Here is a 20,174-nt window from a genome sequence, read left to right on the forward strand (position 1 = left end):
AAGCTTCACTGTAAACAGTTTCATATATGTTCACAGTTGTGTACGATTACCTTATTTAATGATAATTGGACAAATGAATTGGAACCAAACCACTGGTGAGATAAAATGTTTAAGTAATTGCTCATTATATACTTGTTTAAATCATACCATGAACATTAATTTTTCTAAAAATAGTTTATATATCTTGAAGGCAAGAATTGGCATTTGGTTACCAGTAAAACTTAATTTACCATGGCAGGACTCCCCTGCTGCTGGTTTCTTACAATATGTAGCTGAGTCTTTGCTAAAACATTAAACTGCAAATGGCAAAAACAAAAAGGGGGAGATGAAGGAAATGGTTAATGGACTTCTGTGGTCAGCACCCAAGGACGTGTTCACTTGGTGAACTCGCAAACGAGTTAACCAAGAAATGTCAAGGATTGCAAACAATCCTTGAGAATGCTTGAAGTTGTGAGAACACTTTCTTGGGATGTTCCCAGGAGGCGCATTATAGATAACCAAGTCCTTGAGAAGGGAGGTAACAGCCTTCTGCTCTTCAGAAAAGTATAACAGAATTTATGCATTTATGCTTATCTTGCATGCACAAGCTTGCTAAATGTAATAAAAGCTGTAACAGTGGCTGAGTCGGTGCTACTTGCCTGAGAGAGCAGTGGCCCCCCGCTCTTCACCTGCATCTCGTCTGCTGTGTCTTCCTTCGCATATCTGATCATTTTAATCAACAGTGTGATGAGGACAGTGGGCTGATATAGGACTGAAGGCCTCAGAGGTGTGGGAAAGCTGGCACTGGGAGCTCAGGGAGCAGAACTGAGGAGCCTCAACAAAGAAGCACTGAAGGGGCAGGGTCTTAAATGTTTGCAAGGAAAAAGCTGGATTCCCAGGGGAAATGCTCTCACCCACTGACTCATTGGGCAGTGCTCAACAGGCTCTGTGCCTCCTGTCTGCCCATCACCTTACCACCCCTGCCCCCAGAAACAATGGCCTCTTCTCACATCCACCTGGCTGACTCACCTGCCTTCCTCCATTGTCCAACTCTACAGGAAGGTCTCAGCCCCTCCTCTGCCCTGCAAGTGAGGGAGGAGGACTCAGTCCCCCACAGTTGACCCAGTAATGGTGTCCTGCTGTGGTGGGGACACTGAGCCTCAGAGGTGCTTTCCCAGGAGGTGGCCCAGGTTCCATCACAGAGCGGTTTTCACCAACAATGGGACAGTTACCTGAGGCAAAGGCTTTGGTTTGCTTAGCACCTGACGCTGTGTGGGGCTTGAGGACCCTCAGGATCGCTCTCCTCAGCTCAGGGGGTCCCCTCTGTACCCTTTAGGGCAGACACCCAGCTCTGCAGGATCTGCTCCCTCTGACGAGCACCCAGATCCCTGTGCCAGGGAGACCTGTTGAAGCCTCAGGCAGTGCGAGAGAAAGGAAGGTTTGACAAGAAACTGCTCTTCCTTGAGATCCCATACAGTGAGTGCTGGAGGCTGAGCCAGGAGCACTGGAAAACAATTCTAGGGTGTCTGTTGGATATGTGGCATTAACTTTGTTCTGCATGGACTCAGTAGCATAGTTTTTGTTTCATTTCTTTGGATGTAATCCTCTTACATGATGTCTGCAGGAATGTGTGCAAACACTTGTACTGTTTTACTGGGTTGGAGCTTCCTGGCTAGTTGCTGAGCAGGCATGTGCAGACACAGAGGGCCAAAGGGCTGTTCAGTGGTCTCTCTAAGGCTCAGAGTTTCTGCCTGCTCAGCTATCAGGCCATGTGTGGGTGCAGCTCTGAGGCTGTGTCTCCAGGGAGAGGAGCACTGTCTGATGAGCTTTTGGGCTGGAAACAGGTGAGCCTGGGTACAAGGTAGGGCAACACTTCCAAGGCCTGTCAAAGGAGTGGATGTCACTGTCTGGGCAGGAGTTGGCATGCATGGACACAGCAGAGCCAGATGGCTCTATGCAGGCCTGCCTGAGGATTCAAGCCACCACCCAATTCACTGTTCAGCAGGGTACAGGCACACACCAGTGCAGCAGGGTTTGGCAGTTCTGGGTAGGGCTGCTGGATAAGCAGTAAAGCCTGGAGAATGCCAACAAGGATGTAGCAAGGCCTAGAAACTTCATTATGTTCTACCAGAAAGAGGCAAGGCCACTGCCTGGTTTATTGTCAGACAAGCAGTAGGCATACACCAGAGCAGCAGGACCCAGCAGCCCTGTGGAGGGTGGCTGGATCAGCTACTAAGCCTGGACCAAGCCTGCAAGGGTGCAGGCAGGTGTGGCAGCTCTGCAGAGGCCTGGTGTGATAAGGAAAAGCTGTTGCCCTCTCTGATGTCAGTCAAGTCAGAGGGCAGGTGACCACTGGTGCTGTAGGGCCTCGCAGCTCTGTAGAGGGCCATTGGATCAGGCATTGATCCTGGAAGAATCCCACAAGGACACAGCAAGGTCCAGAAGCTCTGTAGAGGCCTGTCAAGGAGGGTCAAAGCCACTGCCTGCTCTGCTATCATTCAGAAAGCAGCAGAGTCTGATGGATCTGTAGAGGCTTGGTATTACAAGGCAGGCCACTGCCTGGTCACTGTTGGTCTGGGAGCAGGTGTACACTGGTGAAGCAGGCCCTGGCAGCTCTGTAGAGGGTCAGGGGAAAGGCAGGGCTACTGGCAGGCTGGTTGTTGGCTGATGCAGGCACCTGTAGGCACACCAGGCCTGTGGGCTGTACAGAGCAGGTACATGTAAATGTGGTAGACCACCGCTTACTGGCAGTTTCCCTCTGAGCAGGTGGGTCTGCGTTTTCACCTGGGTGGGTGGGGGGAGGGGATGCCATGTGGGTTCAAATGCTGGGGCATCAGTCTTTCTGTCTAACCTAGGCACCAGGTACCTGGGGTCGTGGTCCTGCAGACACCCTTGTGAATGTGGTGGAATGAAGGTGGGCCCTGAGGACAGAGGAAGACTGTTTCCACCAGCTGCCCAGGCAGGCTACACTCTAGCCAAGTGTTTAGCTTCAAGATGACACTGTAACTTAACTGCTTAGGCTGGGGGTTGGGTTCCTCTCCCTGGTCTTCTACTATGAGGTGGTGAAGCTGCACAAACTCCCAGTTACTCTCCAAGTGGCTTTGGGACCTGTGAGGACTGGGAGACCATCCTCTGGCAGAGATTAGTGACGATTGTGGCAGCAGTGTAAACAGATGGGGTTTTTCCAGCTCGCCTTTTCTCTGTCTGACCCCAAGCCAGTCTCTGTAGTTCTGCTCTCTACGGTGCTATCTTCTGTGTTCCAAAGGTTTCTTCACTCCGCTCGTGCTCCGCAGCATACTTCTTCAGTCATTCCAGTCCAAATGCAGTTGTTTGTCGCTTTGGTCTCTCTTGTGGGGAGGGGGACAAGCGCCAGACTACTCTACTTGGCCATCTTGTTCCATCCTCTTCATTCTCCTTTTATATAATTGAGACACCTCAGCCTTCCCCTCTGACCAGTTCTGTCCTCTTAACAGCACTCACAGGTCTCTCTCTACCCAAGGAGTTGCTGATTTTAAACTGACTTTTGCATCTTCCTTTGATCATACTGTGACCCTGCTGGACTTCAGAGCTGTGCCTAAGACCTTACCCTGCTCTGCAGAGATATACTCCTTTCAGAAATTGGTTCTAGATCCTGGATGCTAATAACAATGTTCACATATGCCAGAAATTTAACTTTTCCAACTTTTATCCCACATCCACCAAACACACACGGTCCATACAGGTGCAGTGGTAGAAGAGACATCAAAGAGCAAGGATAGAGAACATGGCTTTGCTGCCAAAGCCAACAGCTACTGCCTGTTCCCCTCACTCTTTTCCAGCTCATTCCTTGGATTATGCTCCACTATTATTAGTTCACTAGATCAAGTCAGTCACCATCAAACACCTGGGCAGAACTTTCCCACCTTGTGGCCCTGTGCCCTGACCTCTGAACTCACTCCATACTTGCTCCTGGTCTCTATTTGTCATTTCTGCTCAAACACCTAGTTCCCATCCAGACCCATCCTAGACTATCCTTTTAAAGTGAAGTCTCAGAGAAAACTTTCCTAGGTGGAGCAATGTAAGACTGTACAGCTGGAAGAGACTCAGAACCCACATGTCCCCAGGTTTGTCAGGGAGTCAGCTGGTGAGTAAGGAACTAGGAGAGACACCAGGGGGTCTGTAACTCCCGGTCTTATGTCTGTCCATAATGAAGTGCTGCTGCTCAGTTCACATGTGAGAAAGCAAGCTTCCCATAGACACAGAGCAGGTGGCCTCACGTTGTCTAAGCCTGCAAATTCTCATACATCTATCTTGTGACACATACACCTGCCTGGTTCTTTTAAGAACTCAGGTTGGCTGAAAGATGAAAAATGCCAACTGTGATTGAAAAATGCCTTTGGAGAAATCAAAGGTACCACACAGGACAATCTTCTCTTTGTTCTCTGTGCAGCAGATTTACCCAAACCCTCCATCACAAGCAACAACCCCCACCCCGTGGAGGATGAGGACTCTGTGGCATTAACATGTGAACCTGAGACTCAGGACACAACCTACCTGTGGTGGATAAATGGTCAGAGGCTCCACATCACTCCCAGCCTGGATCTGTCCCTGGACAACAGGACCCTCACTTTACTCAGTGTCACAAGGAATGACACAGGACCCTATCAGTGTGAAACCAAGAATCCAGTGAGCACCGGCTGCAGTGACCCAGTCACCCAGAATATGTCCTGTCAGAAACTTCTGTTCCCCCACCACCAAGGTTGCCAGCCCAAGCCACAATGACAAAAGGCCACCCCACTCATTCCCTCAGGTCCAAGTACAGAGACCCTCACTCCAGGACACCTAGGATGGCCATGACATCTGACCAAGGCAAATCCCGATTGGCCAAGCTTCAAGCCAAGAACAGGAGGGGATAAGCTACTTCTGTCTTGGGAACCTCAGGGTGACAGCACATGATGTGAGAAACAGGTTAATATCTCAGATTCGGGTTCAGTGAAAATGGGAGATCAAAAGAAGGTTGGAACATAGATCAAAGGGATACTATGGCCCTTCAACAAACCAGGAGTGGCCCCTTCCCCCAATGACATCATTTGTGGCTTTATTCTCTTTGTTCCAGATGGACAAGACACCCTCTCTATTTCCCTCTCAGACTCATCTTACCATACAAACCTCAGCCTCTTCTGCTACGCGGCCTCTAACCCACCCGCACAGTATTTGTGGCTTATCAATGGGAGGCCCCAGCTATCCACACAAGAGCTCATTATCCCCAACATCACTGTGAATGATAGTGGATCCTATACCTGCCTTGCCTGTAACTCTGCCACAGGCCTCAACAGGACCACAGTCAAGACGATCACAGTCTTGCAACTTCGGCACCAAGCTCTGGGGTGGTGTCTACCTTGTTTGCAAAGAAAATCCGGGAAAAAATTTCTTTCTCAGCCTGCGTCCCACAGGCACAGACAAAATCCTAATTCTCCCCCTGAGCCCTCCCACTCCATCTCTCCAGGCTGTCTCCTTACCTTCCTTCTCTGGTTTCCCATGGCTGACCTTAGGTACTTACTGGAATGTGAGGAGGGGGTTCTCTCAGCCTTTAGAAATTCCATGTAGTGGGAAGAGCTTCACAGAGGGGGCAGGAAAAAGGGTCATCCAGGTCAAGTTGCTTCTGTCTCTAACATGTCCCCTTGTCACCTTTTTGCTTTATTTTACCTACTCCATGAGCTACAAAAACATACAAGGCTGGTACATCATTGTGGTTTTGATTTGCATTTCCCCAATGATGAGTGATGTTAAGAATCTTTTCACATGCTTGTCGGTCATTCATTTATCTTCTTTGGAGGAGTGTCTATTCAAGTCCTTTCCCATTTTTTAATTGGGTTCTTTAGTTTTGCTGTTGAGTTGTAGTCGTTCTGTATATATTCTGGATATTAATTTCTTGTCAGATATATGATTTGCAAGTATTTCTCCTGTTCTGTAGGTGGTCTTTTCACCTTCTTCATGATGTTCTTTGATGCACGAAATATTTCAATTTTCATGAAGTCCAATTTATCTAATTTTTCTTTTGCTGCCTGTGTTTTTGTTGTCATAGCTGAGAAATTATTGCCAAATCCAACATCATGAAGCTCTCACCCTATGTTTTCTTCTAAAATTTTCATAGTTTTCACTTTCATTTAGGTCTTTGATTGATTTTGAGTTAATTTTTGCACATGGTGTTAGGTAAAGCTTCAACTTCATTCATTTGCATGAATATCCAGTTTTCTCAAAATCATTTGTTGAAAACATTATCCTTTCCGTATTGAATAGTCTTGGCACTCTTGTCAAAAATCTTTTGGACATATATACGACTATTTATTTCTGAGCTTTCTATTCCATTCCATTGGTCTATATGTCTTTCTTTATGCCCATACTACAGTGTCATACTACACTGTTTTGATTATTGCAGATTTGTAGCAAATTTTGAAATCAGTAAGTGGGAGTCCTCCAGCTTTGTTTTCCTTTATCAAGACTGGTTATTTGCCATCCCTTGCAATTCCATGAATTTTAGGATTGATTTTCTATACCTGCAAAAATTGTACCTGGGATTTTAATAGGGATTGCATTGAATCTGTAGACCATTTGGGGTAGAAATGTCATCTTAACAATATTAGGTCTTCCTATCCATAAAAATGGGATGTCTTTCCATTTATTTAGGTATTCTTTAATTTCAGTCAACAGTGTTTTGTAGTTTTCAAGGTACGAGTCCTGGTTAAGTTTATTCCTACATATTTTATTCTTTTTGAAACCGTTTTTTTTTTTTATCAGATCTGTAGGTTTTCTACATATAACTTCATGTAATGTGCACACAGACACATTATCACTTTTTTCCATTTGGGATACAATTTATTTACTTTTTTCCCCCTAATTGCTCTGGCTAAGACTCCCAAAACTATGTTGAGTAAAAGTGGCAAAGGCAGGCATCCTTATTTTGTTTGTAATCTTACAGGGAATGTTTTTAGCCTTTCACCAAAGAGTATGATATTCACTGTGAACTTTTTATATGTGGCCAAATTAGTTCCAGTGCAGAGTTTAAGTGGTGGGGGTAGCTAGTAAGCAAACACAGAAATGAAAGAAAACACAAAACACCCACAGATCAAAGTTCTGATAGTAACTAGTAAAGGTTTAACACCACCAAAGAATACTTATAAAACCTGAAAGAGCTGGAAGTCCCTCAGGCTCCAGAGCTGGGGTGAAGGGGGTACCAGGGTCTCAGCCACACCCCTTAACATTTGCATCTAGCCCAGCAACAACCCAAGCACCACTAGAAGCCCCCTCGGGCCTCAGCCATGCCCCCCAACATCTGCATTCATCCCATCCTTTACTGATCCTCCACGAGAATCCTGAGGATCCGAAGCCAGAGCATGGAGAGTCTGAAGGCCTCAACCATGCCCTCCCACCCCCTGCCCTCCACAGGCAGGCCAGCAAAGGAGCTGGCTGTGGGTGATTTCCACACCCCGCCTCCACCTCCATTTCCCTACCACCCCACCTGCCCCTTCCACTGCTTTGCAACAACATCTTTGAATATTAAAAAATAAATAAATAAAATTTCTAAAAAATGAAATATATAAAAATAAAAATAAAGTATATGTATTTTTGCATCTTGTTTTTATACCCTATAGAGAAGCTAAATATACTTGAGTCTATTAATAAACATGAATAAATTGCATTATAAGAAAATGTGAAATGGTGCTCATCTCCTAATGCTAATATAAAACAATTAAAAATTACTTCCTAGTGTTTTTCTAAAAATTAATATACTAACAGTTAAAACTCTAATTCATATACAGGAATTAAAGTGGAAATAATAAGGGAAACAACTTCTTATGCAAGGAAAGTATGACACACTGTTAACAAGTGAAGCTTACATGAAAAATGTATTTTTGGTAAGGGAAAAAGAGAATAATTTTGTCTTAAAGTAGACTGACTGGTTTTTCCAACATATGAAAGAGGAAATGTATAGGACAAATAACTGAAGGAATATACTAGGGGTCCTGCTGTAGATTAGATGCCCCCCCCACTTCATTGAAGCTTAAATATCCATGGTAACTGCAGAAGGTGGGAAATCCTATTATGATTATTGAAAGGTGGGGCCTTGAAGAGGTGATTAGATTGTAGGACCGTGCTATAGCGAAAGGATTAATAATGGTGGTCAGGGCCATGGTCCTGAGTGCTTTAAAAGAGCACATGAGAAGTTCTCTCTTTCTGCTCTGCCATTTTCTGCCATGTGAGACCCCCTGGGTCACTGTCATCACTACCAGATGTGTTCCCTAAACTTTGGACTTCCCAGCTTCCAAAACTGTAAACAATAAATTTTGTTTTCTTATAAATCACCCAGTTCCAGGTATTTTGTTATAAACAACAGAAGTGGACTAATGCAGGTCTTTAAAAAGTTCATGGAAAAATTCATATGATCTTTTTATTCTACTTTTCCACTAGGACATCATATTTGAGAATTACATAGAATAAATATATAGGTACCACAGGTGAAATCTAAAATCTGCCTTGGTTTGGATTCCTAGTCTTGCGAGGTTTTAAAAGGTTCAATCTGAGATTTCTTATCAGAAGTTCCGGCAAAGAAAAATTTAAAAGAGCCTACACAATCAATTTCTATTCCTAATGCACATACATGAATAATTACACCAAGTTTAATAAGATTAAATTTATTTTGCAAACAAATTAGTCTTAGTTTAATTGTCTCTGATAGAAATAGGGGTGACTATAGAGAGAAAAAGCATGTTTCTAAAGAAAAACTGTAGTAGACCTGTCATTGCATTGTAGCCCTGCTCATTGTTTTTGAGTTTTTACTTATTTACCTGTAGAATGGACTGGATCCTGAACATCTCTAGCTTTCTCCCATACAATTTTCTCCCATGTTATCACTAAGAATAAGAACTGCTCTGTTCCTGAAGCACTATAAGCTGAAGCTAGATAACTCAATGTAAATTTCAAGAAATATCCCTCATGACTGATGTGTGGGCCACTCAGAGAGTTACCCCAAATAACACCATATCTAGAGACTTTCGAACCATGAGCCAGGACAAGAAGTTGATGACTTTGCAGTGTGGGTTGAAAATTTAAACAAGATATCAAAATAAGCTTTCCATCATAACGATTCTCTTATGCCTCTTACGTTTTTCTTGCTTATGTCTACCTCTTTCACTTGGCAGGATAATGATGTAATTAAAATTTAAAAATCACTAACTTCTGTGGGTAACTTGATGAAGTGTTAGATCTTTCATGTCAAACCCAAATCTTTACATGACCTATGGGATTTTTTTAGCCACCTAGTGGGTAACATTAGCAACATCCTTAATACAAGTGCTTGTTTAAATTGTAGTAGCAACCCCTTTTATAAAGTTAGATTTCTAGACCTACTTGTTCTCACTTCATTTTAATTTAACCCAGAAATGAAATAGTAGATAATAGAATTGGTACCTACTAGCTGAACAGGGAGGATTCTGTGCAGTTGCTAATACTTCTGGTTGCAAATGGATAAATAAATTGAGTATTGTAGAGGCTCACTTGCAAAAATTATCAGGTAGATGCCAATTCTGGCCCTATCTCCTTCTTTAAACTATCCTATTGTCAATGATTTTGTTCATGGCAACCCTGGATAAAAATCATACTTCGAGATCTTAGTATTATCTCCCTGATAGTCTTAACAGTTTCCCTGGTGCACTGTATTCTTTCAAAGGTTTTAAGTATTTGCATGCAGCCATCCATCAAACATGAAATGGTCTCCCTTGGGCTGTAACAAAAACTTAAAGAAATGCATGATAATGAGGGCACCATAAACTATGAATAAATGTGTTGACACCAGAAACACAAAATGATGTTAACTGAGAGTAGCAGTAATGTGCCAATGAACAAAATGTGGGAATTGTTAAATAAAAATTGTGAGAGGCCATTGTTTTAAACAGCATCTGCACTAGATCCCAACAGACCAGACCAAAACAAAATGGAGTTCCTCATGCTAAGCCCCCAGTATGAATCTGGCTCCCACATCACCAGCAGGAGGGAGGACAATCAGCTTTGTATCTCATGAATAGTCATAACAAATATAAAAAAAATAAAAATTTTAAAAATCTCACTTTGGTTACTTTTTGTTTCATATGATCAAGCATTACAAAAAATGTTACATAATCAAACTGAAAGTTGGCAGACAGATCCACAAACAGATAAGAATTTCCTGAAAACAGAAGATTCCAGTCTATCCGATTCACCTTAATAAGGAAGTCCCCTGTGCTTTAACCCTTACAAAAAAGTAGTCTGAGGTTTACCAATCAGTTTTTAAGTTATTATTCTGTTTTCTTGTTCCAGCCTTACAAAACTAAATAAGTACTGTCCAGCAACCTTTACATTAAGTTCTGTGCCTTCTACAAGGAGGAGCGTCATTAGGAAGCTGAAAGAAACCAAGCCGCCAACCCCCCAATCCCCATCACATTCGGGATGCTCTCGGGGATGGCAGTTCAGTACCATACAGGGATACAGCAAGCAGCGACTCCCCCTCCTTACCAGGATCAGGTCAGGGCAGCCGCACTCTCTGCGTGGAGGAAACTCGCAGAGGGCCCTTCAGAACCCCTGATATCGGGTATTACCCAAAGGCCCACTGAGGACTTCCTGTCCTTTATCGCTCTGGTTGAGGAAAGTATCAAGAGGAAGTTCCCCCCTGGTCCCTTAAGGGATCAATTTATTAAAATGCTGGTGTGGGAAGGAATGACCGCCGACCACAAACTGGCCTGCACTGGTCTTAAAGAAAGATCCCTGGAGTGGTGGGTCATAGCTGCCAAGGATGTAGGGACACAGCATCACCAGTCGCAATCCCTTTCTTCCACCCTGAGGGCCCAAACAGAAGCCTTAACAGAGGCCATGACCCAAGCTATGGCCTCTCTGGCCCTCCCCAGTAAAACCAGGCCCCAAGAAAGATGGTGTTTCAGCTGTGGGGAAATTGGGCACTTTAAGAAACAGTGCCCCAAGGGACAGGATTCACCCCTGGGGCACCCCCTACGAGGGGGTAAGCCGGGCCAGCCCTCTACCCCCTGCCCCCAGTGCCAGCAGGGATTCCACTGGAAGAGGGAGTGCCGATCCAAGTATGACAAGCATGCAACCCTTTAAACTAGGTGGGGGGCACCTCCCAGCTCTGTTATCCCAAGGGAGTAGTTCAAGTCTGCCACAAGTGGAGCTATCGTGTCCAAACACAAGAAAGGCCCCTAGGGCCAACTGGACCATCCCCATCGTTGAGGGGGTTAGACCTAAGATGGACATCACTGTCAGGGGGAAAGTGGTTCCACTACCTTATAGATACAGGAGCGGACTGCACCGTCCTCCGAAGGGAGGAGACCCCCCCCCAATTGGGAGCTTGTCCCCGGGCCTAAAATCCTTGGGGTAGGGGGCCAAACATCTTCATATGAAACCAAAACATACATCCAACCGAAGGATGCTGATGGCTCAGTGGGTCAAGTCAAGCCACTTATTACGTCGGGGCTTAATGCCAATCTCCTAGGGCAGGATATCCTAGGGCAGGCTGATGCTTATATTACCATCGACCACAAGGGGTTTTATGACGACCTTCTGGATGAGGAGGAATACCAGCAGCAGTTTCACAATCCTGCCCCATGATTCAGTAGCATTCCCAAATATCGAGGGGATCCTGAATTCGAGAGAGCAAGATCCCATCAACCCTGCTCCAGAATCATAGTGAACCCCCAATTCTAAGTGCCACTGCCCTGACCCCCCCATCAGGTGGAAGGAGAGCCCACCAGTATGGGTGGATCAGTTGCCCCTCCCATCCTCCACGTTAATGGCTTTAAAAGATATCATTATCGAATAGCTGCAGTTGGGCCACATACGCCCTTCCTCTAGTCCCTGGAACATCCCTGTGTAATCCGCAAGGCGTCAGGCAAATGGAGAATGCTCCAAGACCTTCGGGAAGTTAACAAGTGCATGGTAATCCAGGGAGCACCACTTTGGGGAATGCCCTGGGCTCCTGCCATTCCCAGCCACTTATACTTGGCCGTGGTCGACCTCAAGGACTGCTTCTTTTCTATCCCTTTACACCCCCAGGATTGTGAGAAATTTGCCTTTTCTGTCCTATCTGTCAATTATCAGGGACCAGACCAGCATTACAAGTGGGTGGTTTTGCCCCAAGGCATGGCCAACAGTCCCACCTTTTGTCAAAATTGTGTGTACCAGCTGCTTCAATCTGTCTTGCAACTCCCGCATGTCACGCTATATGTTTATATGGATGACATTATTTGGGGCAGCCCCTCTTTGGAGGGGCTGTCATCAGCTTACCAAGTGTTGCTAAAATGCTTAACTCAAGGAAATCTGTGTATTTCTGCTGATAAAACCCAAATGTTGCCTCCTTTTAAAATATTGGGTTCACTGTTAACGCTGGAGGGGGTCAGCCCCTTAAAATCGCAATTATCTGTTAAAAGTGAATACAACCTGGTAGAGCTACAGAAGGTATTGGGAGAAATTAATTGGCTTTGGCCCTGGCTACCCTTTTCAGTAGGGGATCTCAGTCCCCTGTTTGAGTTGCTGCGAACCCACAGCGACACTCAAAAAATCGTGTTGCAGAAAAAACATCAGGACAGCTTCCGCACCATCCAAGACCAGCTAAATCAGGCTAAACTCGGCCGGCTCAGTATTACCAAACCATTGCAGTTGTGGCTTATTCACGGCCAGCAATCTATTATGGCCATGCTGGTCCAAGATAGCACGGCCATCCAATGGGTCCATGTATCCTTTGGGTGGGCCCCCCCAGGTGTATACCTTAGTTGACCAAACCGCTGATTTGCTTCAGAAAGGAAGGACTACTGCTCTGCGCTATTACGCTAAGGAGCCTGAAAAAACTGTCCTCCCATATAAATTAACAGATTTTACCTGGTTAGCAAGAAATAACAACAGAATTGCCATAGCTTTAGAGGGGTTCATGGGAGATATTGACTGTCACTATAGCCCTTGCAAGTGGCTAGCAGCAATCAGCCACCTGCCCTGGGTGGCCCCCCAGCTATTCTCTCCCCATCCCCTGTTAAACAGGTGCAATGTCTTCACAGATGGAGGGCGAGCCGGGATGGCAGTAGTAGTGCTTGCACCCATGGGCCAGTCCCCTGGGGCCCCCAAGCAAACCCTTTTCCAGCCAGCCAGGGGATCAGCATAATTTAAAGAGTTGCTGGCTGTTGCACTGGCCCTACAAAATGTACACAACCCCATGAATTTGTTCTCAGACAGCCTGCACATGGTTAACCTGTTGCTGGGACTGCTGCGCTCCCACATACGCTTAGATAACAACCCCGTCACTCCCCTTATGATACACATCTCAGAGGGCACCAGAACTTACCTGGGCTGCTCTCATCGGGCAACAATATTGCTGACCAGGTAGCATCCAGTGGGCCCAAGGTCAACAACACTCAACAGGCCGCCCAACTGCATGAGCTAACACATGCCAATTGGAGAGGCCTTCACACCTATTATCCACAGGTCCCCATCTCCCAGCTCAAAAAAATTGTCCATACCTGTAAGTCATGCTCACCCTATTTGCAGGTCCCACCGCTGCAAGCCCCAGGCATTAATCCCTGGGGATGGAAGCCCAATGTATTATGGCAAACTGATGTAACTCATTTTCCTAGCTTTGGAAAGTTAAAATACATATTTATTTCTATTGACACTTATTCCCATGCCTGTCTGGCAATAGCTCACTCGGGCGAAAAAAGTAAGTATGCACAAAGCCATTTATTACAGTGCTTTGCTGTTTTGGGCCTCCCCCATCAGCTAAAAACTGACAATGGCCCCTGCTTTATCAGCTCTACCTTTAAAACATTTTTAAACACATAGGGCATCCAACATACCACTGGCATCCCCCACAACCCACAAGGCCAAGCCATCATAGAAAGACAAAATCAGGTATTAAAAACCCAACTTTTAAAACAAAAAGGGGGGACCACCAGCCCCCACGTGCAACTAGGCACAGCCTTATTTACCTTAAACATTTAAAATTTTTCCCAACACAACCCCCGTCAGCGTTTCAAAGGCACTGGGTAACTCAGCCAGCTCGGCTCAAGGCTCAAGTAAGATGGAAAGACCCCCTCACGGGCCAGTGGCGAGGCCCTGACCTGTTATTAACCATGGGCCAAGGGTTTGGATGTGTCTTCCCCATCAATGCACCCAGCCCCATATGGGTGTCCACCCAAAACCTCAAGTTCTCCCCCCACATCCACAAAGATAACATCTCCAACAGTTTGGAGGAGTGCAGTCTCTCCCCCCTCTTCGCAGGACCACCAAAACCATGCTCATCTGGGTCAGAGAAGGGATTGACCTAGACCTGGACAGGGTGCAAAAGGCAGTTGGGTACTTGCAAACATCTCTAAGGTCTTTGTCTGAGGTTGTTTTACAGAATCACCGGGAACTGGACCTCCTGTTCCTCCAGCAAGGGGGCCTCTGCGTAGCCCTCGGTGAAGAGTGCTGATTTCACACTGACCATTCGGGGGTGGTTACAGATTCCCTAGCTAAAATTAAAGAGGGGATTGAAAAATGCAAGCAACAAAAAAGCCCCACTTCTAGTTGGTTTGAAAATTGGTTCACCGCCTCCCCTTGGTTTACCACCTTGCTTTCTGCTGTGGCAGGTCCTCTCATTATTTTACTCCTTTTAGTTTCCTTTGGGCCTTGCATATTAGGAAAAATAGTGGCTTTAATAAAAGGAAATATTGGATCCATCACCATGCTCATTCAGGTGGTTGAGCAAGTCTCACAAGACCACAATCCCCAAAACCCATGGGTCAACATGGCTATGCAAAAGCTTCATGCCCAGGTATAAGGGTTCTGCTTGTCACCCCCCCCGCCAGTGCTCAGCTAGATAGTCAGTGATGGGTAAGATCCCCTATCAGTGGGGACAACCTAAGACAGGCACAACCGCATGGGAGATGGTGAGGCTGAGCGGCTAGCTGCCATTGGCTACCCTCATAAAATACAAAAAGGGGGAAATGTTGGGCTCATATGCAATTCAGTAACGCCAAAATGGTGATTTAGGCAAGGCCCTCTCTATACGGCTACCTAAAGATGGCGCCGAGAGGAAGCAAGGTGGGAGGGGACAGCTGGGTTCCACATTTTGTTTTTGTTTACTTTTGTGTGTTTTTGTTTAATTGCTTAGTATAGCTTAAGGAACCCCCATGCATGACCACGTGATCTTTACCCTGATTGGCTGGACAGAGGTAACTCCCCCACTGGCAAAGCTTAAATACGCTTGCTTAACAAACAATAAACGGAACTGCTTGACAGAACCCCTGCCACACCTGAGTGTCCTGCTTACAGGGCTGGGTTGGCGGGCAGATCACTCACTCCCCCCAGGGAGATCCCCTGGCTGTCTCTAGGGCCGAGGGGTGAAGCATTAGGGCAGCTCGCTCTTGGGTTCGACATGGGAGAAGTTAGGAAAGGGAGGAAAAACCTGCTGGTGGAACCCAGCAGAGAATAGAAATGCTACTGATTTTTGTGTGTTGATTTTGTATCCTGCAACATTGCGGAAATCATTTATCAACTCCAAGAGTTTTTTTGTAGAGGCTTTAGGCTGTTCAATATATACGATCATGTCATCTGCAAACAGGGACAGTTTGACTTCATCTTTTCCAATCTGGATGCCCTTTATTTTCTTCTCTTCTCTGACTGCTCTGGCTAGTACTTCCAACACTATGTTGAATAGGAGTGGTGAGAGTGGGCATCCTTGTCCAGTTCCTGATCTTAAAGGAAAAGCTTTCAGTTTTTCCCCATTCAGGATGATATTGGCAGTGGGTTTATCATATATGGCTTTAATTATGTTGAGATACTTTCCATCTATACTTAATTTATAGAGGGTCTTTGTCATGAATGAATGTTGAATTTTTTTTTTTGCGACCGGTAAGGGGGTCACAACCATTGGCTGGGTGTCGCCCACACCACGCTCAGCCAGTGAGCACACCGGCCATCCCTATATAGGATCCAAACCCATGGCCTTGGCGCTCCCAGCACTGCTGCGCTCCCAGCGCCGCACTCTCCTGAGTGAGCCACTGGGGTCGGCCCATGAATGTTGAATTTTATCAACTGCTTTTTCAGCATCTATAGAGATGATCATGTGGTCCTTGTGTTTGATTTTATTAATATGGCCTATCACATTTATTGATTTGCATATGTTGAACCAACCTTGCATCCCTGGGATGAATCCCACTTGATGATGGTGTATAATTTTGCGTATATATTGCTGTATTCTGTTAGCTAGTATTTTACTGAGGATTTTTGCATCTATATTTATCAAGTATACTGACCTGTAGTTTTCTTTTTTTGTTGTATCTTGACCTGGTTTTGGTATCAGGATGAAATTTGCTTTATAGAATGAGGTTGGGAGATTGGTGTCTATTTCAATCTTTTGTAATAGTTTGTCAAGAATCGGTGTCAATTCCTCTTTGAATGTTTGGTAAAATTCTGCTGTGAATTCATCTGGTCCTGGGCTTTTCTTTGTTGGGAGCCTTCTGATAACAGCTTCAATCTCTTTTATTGTTATTGGTCTGTTCAGATTTTCTACATCTTCATGGCTCAGTTGTGGGAGCTTGTGTGTGTCCAGAAATTTATCCATTTCCTCCAGATTTTCATATTTGTAGGCATATAGTTGTTTATAGTAGTCTCAAATGATTCCTTCTATTTCAGATGAATCAGTTGTAATATCACCTTTTTCATTTCTAATTTTTGTAATTTGAATCTTCTCTCTTCTTTTTTTGTTAGTCATGCTAATGGTTTGTGAATTTTATTTATCTTTTCAAAAAACCAACTTTTTGATTCGTTGATCTTTTGTATTGTTTTTTGGGCTTCAATTTCATTCAGTTCTGCTCTGATCTTAATGATTTCTTTCCGTCTGCTAACCTTAGCTTTGAATTGTTCTTGTTTTTCTAGTTCTTTAAGGTGAAGTGTTAGGTTGTTCACTTGCCATCTTTCCATTCTTCTGAAGTAAGTATTTAATGTGATAAATTTTCCCCTTAGTACTGCTTTTGCAGTATCCCACAGGTTTTGGTATGATGTATCATTGTTTTCATTAGTTTCAATAAATTTTTTGATTTCCTGTTTGATTTCTTCTTGTACTCATATGTCATTAAGTAGAATGCTGTTTAATTTCCATGTATTTGTATAGTTTCCAGAATTTCATTTGTTATTGATTTCTAATTTTAATCCATTGTAGTCTGAAAAAATACATGGGATAATTCCAATTTTTTTGAATTAGTTGAGACTTGATTTGTGAGCTAACGTGTGATCTATCCTGGAGAATGATCTGTGTGCTGATGAGAAGAATGAATATTCTGAGGTTGTTAGATGGAATGTTCTGTAGATATCTGCCAAGTCCAATTGGTCTAGTATGTTGTTTAGATCTTGTGTTTCTCTGTTGATTCTTTGCCTAGATGATCTGTCCAATATTGACAGTGGGGTGTTCAGGTCCCCTGCTATTATGGTTTTAGTGTCCATTTCTTTCTTTAACTCTAACAGAGTTTGTTTCATAAATCTGGCTGCTCCAACATTGGGTGTGTATATATTTATATTTGTTATGTCTTCTTGATGGTTCAATACTTTCATCATTATGTAGTGGCCCTCATTATCTCTTTCTATGGTTTTTCAGTTTAAAGTCTATTTTATCAGATATAAGAATAGCTATCCCAGCTCGTTTTTTATTTCTGTTTGCATGGTAAATGTTTTTCCATCCTTTCACTCTTAGTCTATGTGAGTCTTTGTGGTTGAGGTGGGTCTCTTGAAGGCAGCATATAGTTGGGTCCTCCTTTTTAATCCAGTCAGCCAGTCTGTGTCTTTTGATTGGTGAATTTAACCCTTTTACATTAAGAGTTGTTCTTGAAAAGTGTTGATTTACTCCTAGCATTTTATTGATTTTTGTTTGGATGTCTTAAATGTCTTTTGTTCCTTTCTTCCTGATTTACTGTTTGTTTTCTGTATTTGTTGGTTCCTTGGGTTGTAGATAGCCTTTTTGTTTCTTTGTTTTCTCTTCATGAATGCCATTTTTATTATACTAGTGGCTTTTAATTTTTCTTGGGTTTTTATGGCTGTGGTAGTAATTTTTCAGGAACCAAACCCAGTACTCCCTTTAGAATTTCTTGTAAGGGTGGTCGTGTGGTAGTAAACTCCCACAGTTTGTGTTTGTCTGAGAAATATACTATTTGCTCTTCATTTCAGAAGGACAGCCTTGCAAGGTAGAGTATTCTTGGCTGGCAATCTGTCTTTGTGTATTTTGAATATGTCATTCCATTCCTTTCCAGCTTTTAGGGTTTGTGATGAAAAGTCTGATGTTAGTCTGATTGGGGCACCCTTATAGGTGATTTGATCCTTCTCTCTTGCAGCTTTTAAGATTCTCTCTTTGTCTTTGAGTTTTGCCAATTTGACTATAACACATCTTGGAGAAGACCTTTTTGGGTTGAATACGTTTGGGGAACTTTGAGCTTCCTGAATTTGAGATCTGTGATTTTTCTTATACCTGGGAAGTTTTCTGCCACTATTTTGTTGAATATGTTTTCAATGCAATCTCCTTTTTCCTCCCCTTCTGGAATACCTGTGACTCGGATATTTGAGTGCTTAAGGTTGTCTAATATCTTTCCTAGATTTTCTTCAATGCTTTTAATTCTTTTTTCTTTTCTTTTTTTTTTTTTTTGTCTGCCTGTATTATTTCAAACAGCCCCTCTTCAAGGTCCGAAGTTCTCTCTTCTACTTCTGCAAGTCTGCTGGTTAAACTCTCTGTTGCATGTTTTATTTCATTGAATAAATTCTTCAGTTCAGCAAGCCTTGCTACATTCTTTTTCAGAGTGTTGATTTCCTTGTACATTTCTTGTTTCAGGTCCTATATACATTTCCTCATTTCATCGTGTTGTCTAGCTGAGTTTTCTTGTATCTTATTTAGTTTCCTTAGAATTATCACTTGAATTTCCTTGTCAGATATTTGAAGAGCTTCTTGTTCTATAGGATCTAGATCTTGAGAGTTGTTACCCTTTGGTGGTGTACTTTCTTGATTTTTCATATTTTTGGTATCTTTCCTTTGATGTTTAGTCATTGTGGCAGGGGGTTTCACAGTCCACTGGTTTGACACTATTGTCTGGGTAGGATGTTGCTGGGGTTGCCAATTTGGTATGGCTGCCTAAGTGTCTGCTCAGTTGGCCACTAGTGTCTTGTGTGTGTGGTTGCCTTGGTTCTTGGGCTTCTCTGGGGAGCAGCTTCTCTGGTCAGCATGCACTCGTCTGGGCTTCTGGGTCATGTGCTGGCACCGCAGGGTGTGTGGTCTCTGTGGAGCTTCTGCCTCCCCTGCTGGACATCTTCCTGTTCTGTGCACACAGGGCCGGGCTGGGGATGGAGTCAGATGGCAGTGGTGAGGCCTACCTTCTGGGTCATGTGCTGGCACTGCCGGGATTTCAATTTTTAAAAATTAGTTGAGACTTATTTTGTGCCATTCTTCAGGATACCGTCTATCCTGAAGAATGCTCCATGTGCTGATGAGAAGAATGTTTATTCTGCAGTTGTTGGATGAAATGTTCTGAATATGTCTGTAAAGTTCATTTGGTCTATAATGCAGTTTAAATCAAATTAATTTTTTTTTGTTGATTTTCTATCTGGATGACCTGACCAATGCTAAGAGTGAAGTGTTGAAGTTGCCAGTTATTATAGTATTGGAGTCTCTTATTTTAGATCTAATAATATTTGCATTATATATCTGGGTATTTCAGTGTTGGGTGAATATCTATCTACAATTATATCCTTTTCCTGAATTGACAACTGTAACATTATATAATAACCATCATTGTCTCTTTTTAAAGTTTTTGTCCTCAAGCCTGTTTTAACTGATATGAGTATAGCTACTTCTGTTTGCTTTTTGTTTCCATTTGCATGGAATACCTTTCTCCATTCTTCACTTTCAGTCTGTGTGTGTCTTTACAGGTGAAGTGAGTTTCTTTTGTGCAGCATATAGTTGGGCCTTGTTTCTTTATCCATTCAGCCAGTTTATTTGGGGAATTTAGCCCATTTATATTAAATATTATTATTGATAGGGGAATACTACTACCATTGTTTACTTGCTGTTTGGTTGATTTACGTATGTTATTTCTTTCTTCTTATCTTATTGTTTTTCATTGCTGTTTTGTGATTTTCTGAAACTAATGTTTCATTCCTTTCTCTTTCCA

At 43.6% G+C, this 20,174-nt stretch overlaps 1 protein-coding gene across 1 annotated transcript; it reads left to right on the forward strand.

The window, feature by feature from the left end:
* The first annotated feature begins 1,906 nt into the window (after positions 1–1,906).
* Positions 1,907–11,106, forward strand: LOC134387420 (carcinoembryonic antigen-related cell adhesion molecule 1-like). The gene is made up of 4 exons (XM_063109899.1): positions 1,907–1,985; positions 4,409–4,687; positions 5,075–5,316; positions 11,041–11,106. The coding sequence occupies exons 1-4, from the start codon at positions 1,907–1,909 to the stop codon at positions 11,104–11,106; spliced, it is 666 nt and encodes a 221-aa protein (XP_062965969.1).
* The last annotated feature ends 9,068 nt before the right edge of the window (positions 11,107–20,174 follow it).

Source organism: Cynocephalus volans, chromosome 10, assembly GCF_027409185.1.
Source record: "Cynocephalus volans isolate mCynVol1 chromosome 10, mCynVol1.pri, whole genome shotgun sequence".
Classification (NCBI taxonomy): Eukaryota; Metazoa; Chordata; class Mammalia; order Dermoptera; family Cynocephalidae; genus Cynocephalus; species Cynocephalus volans.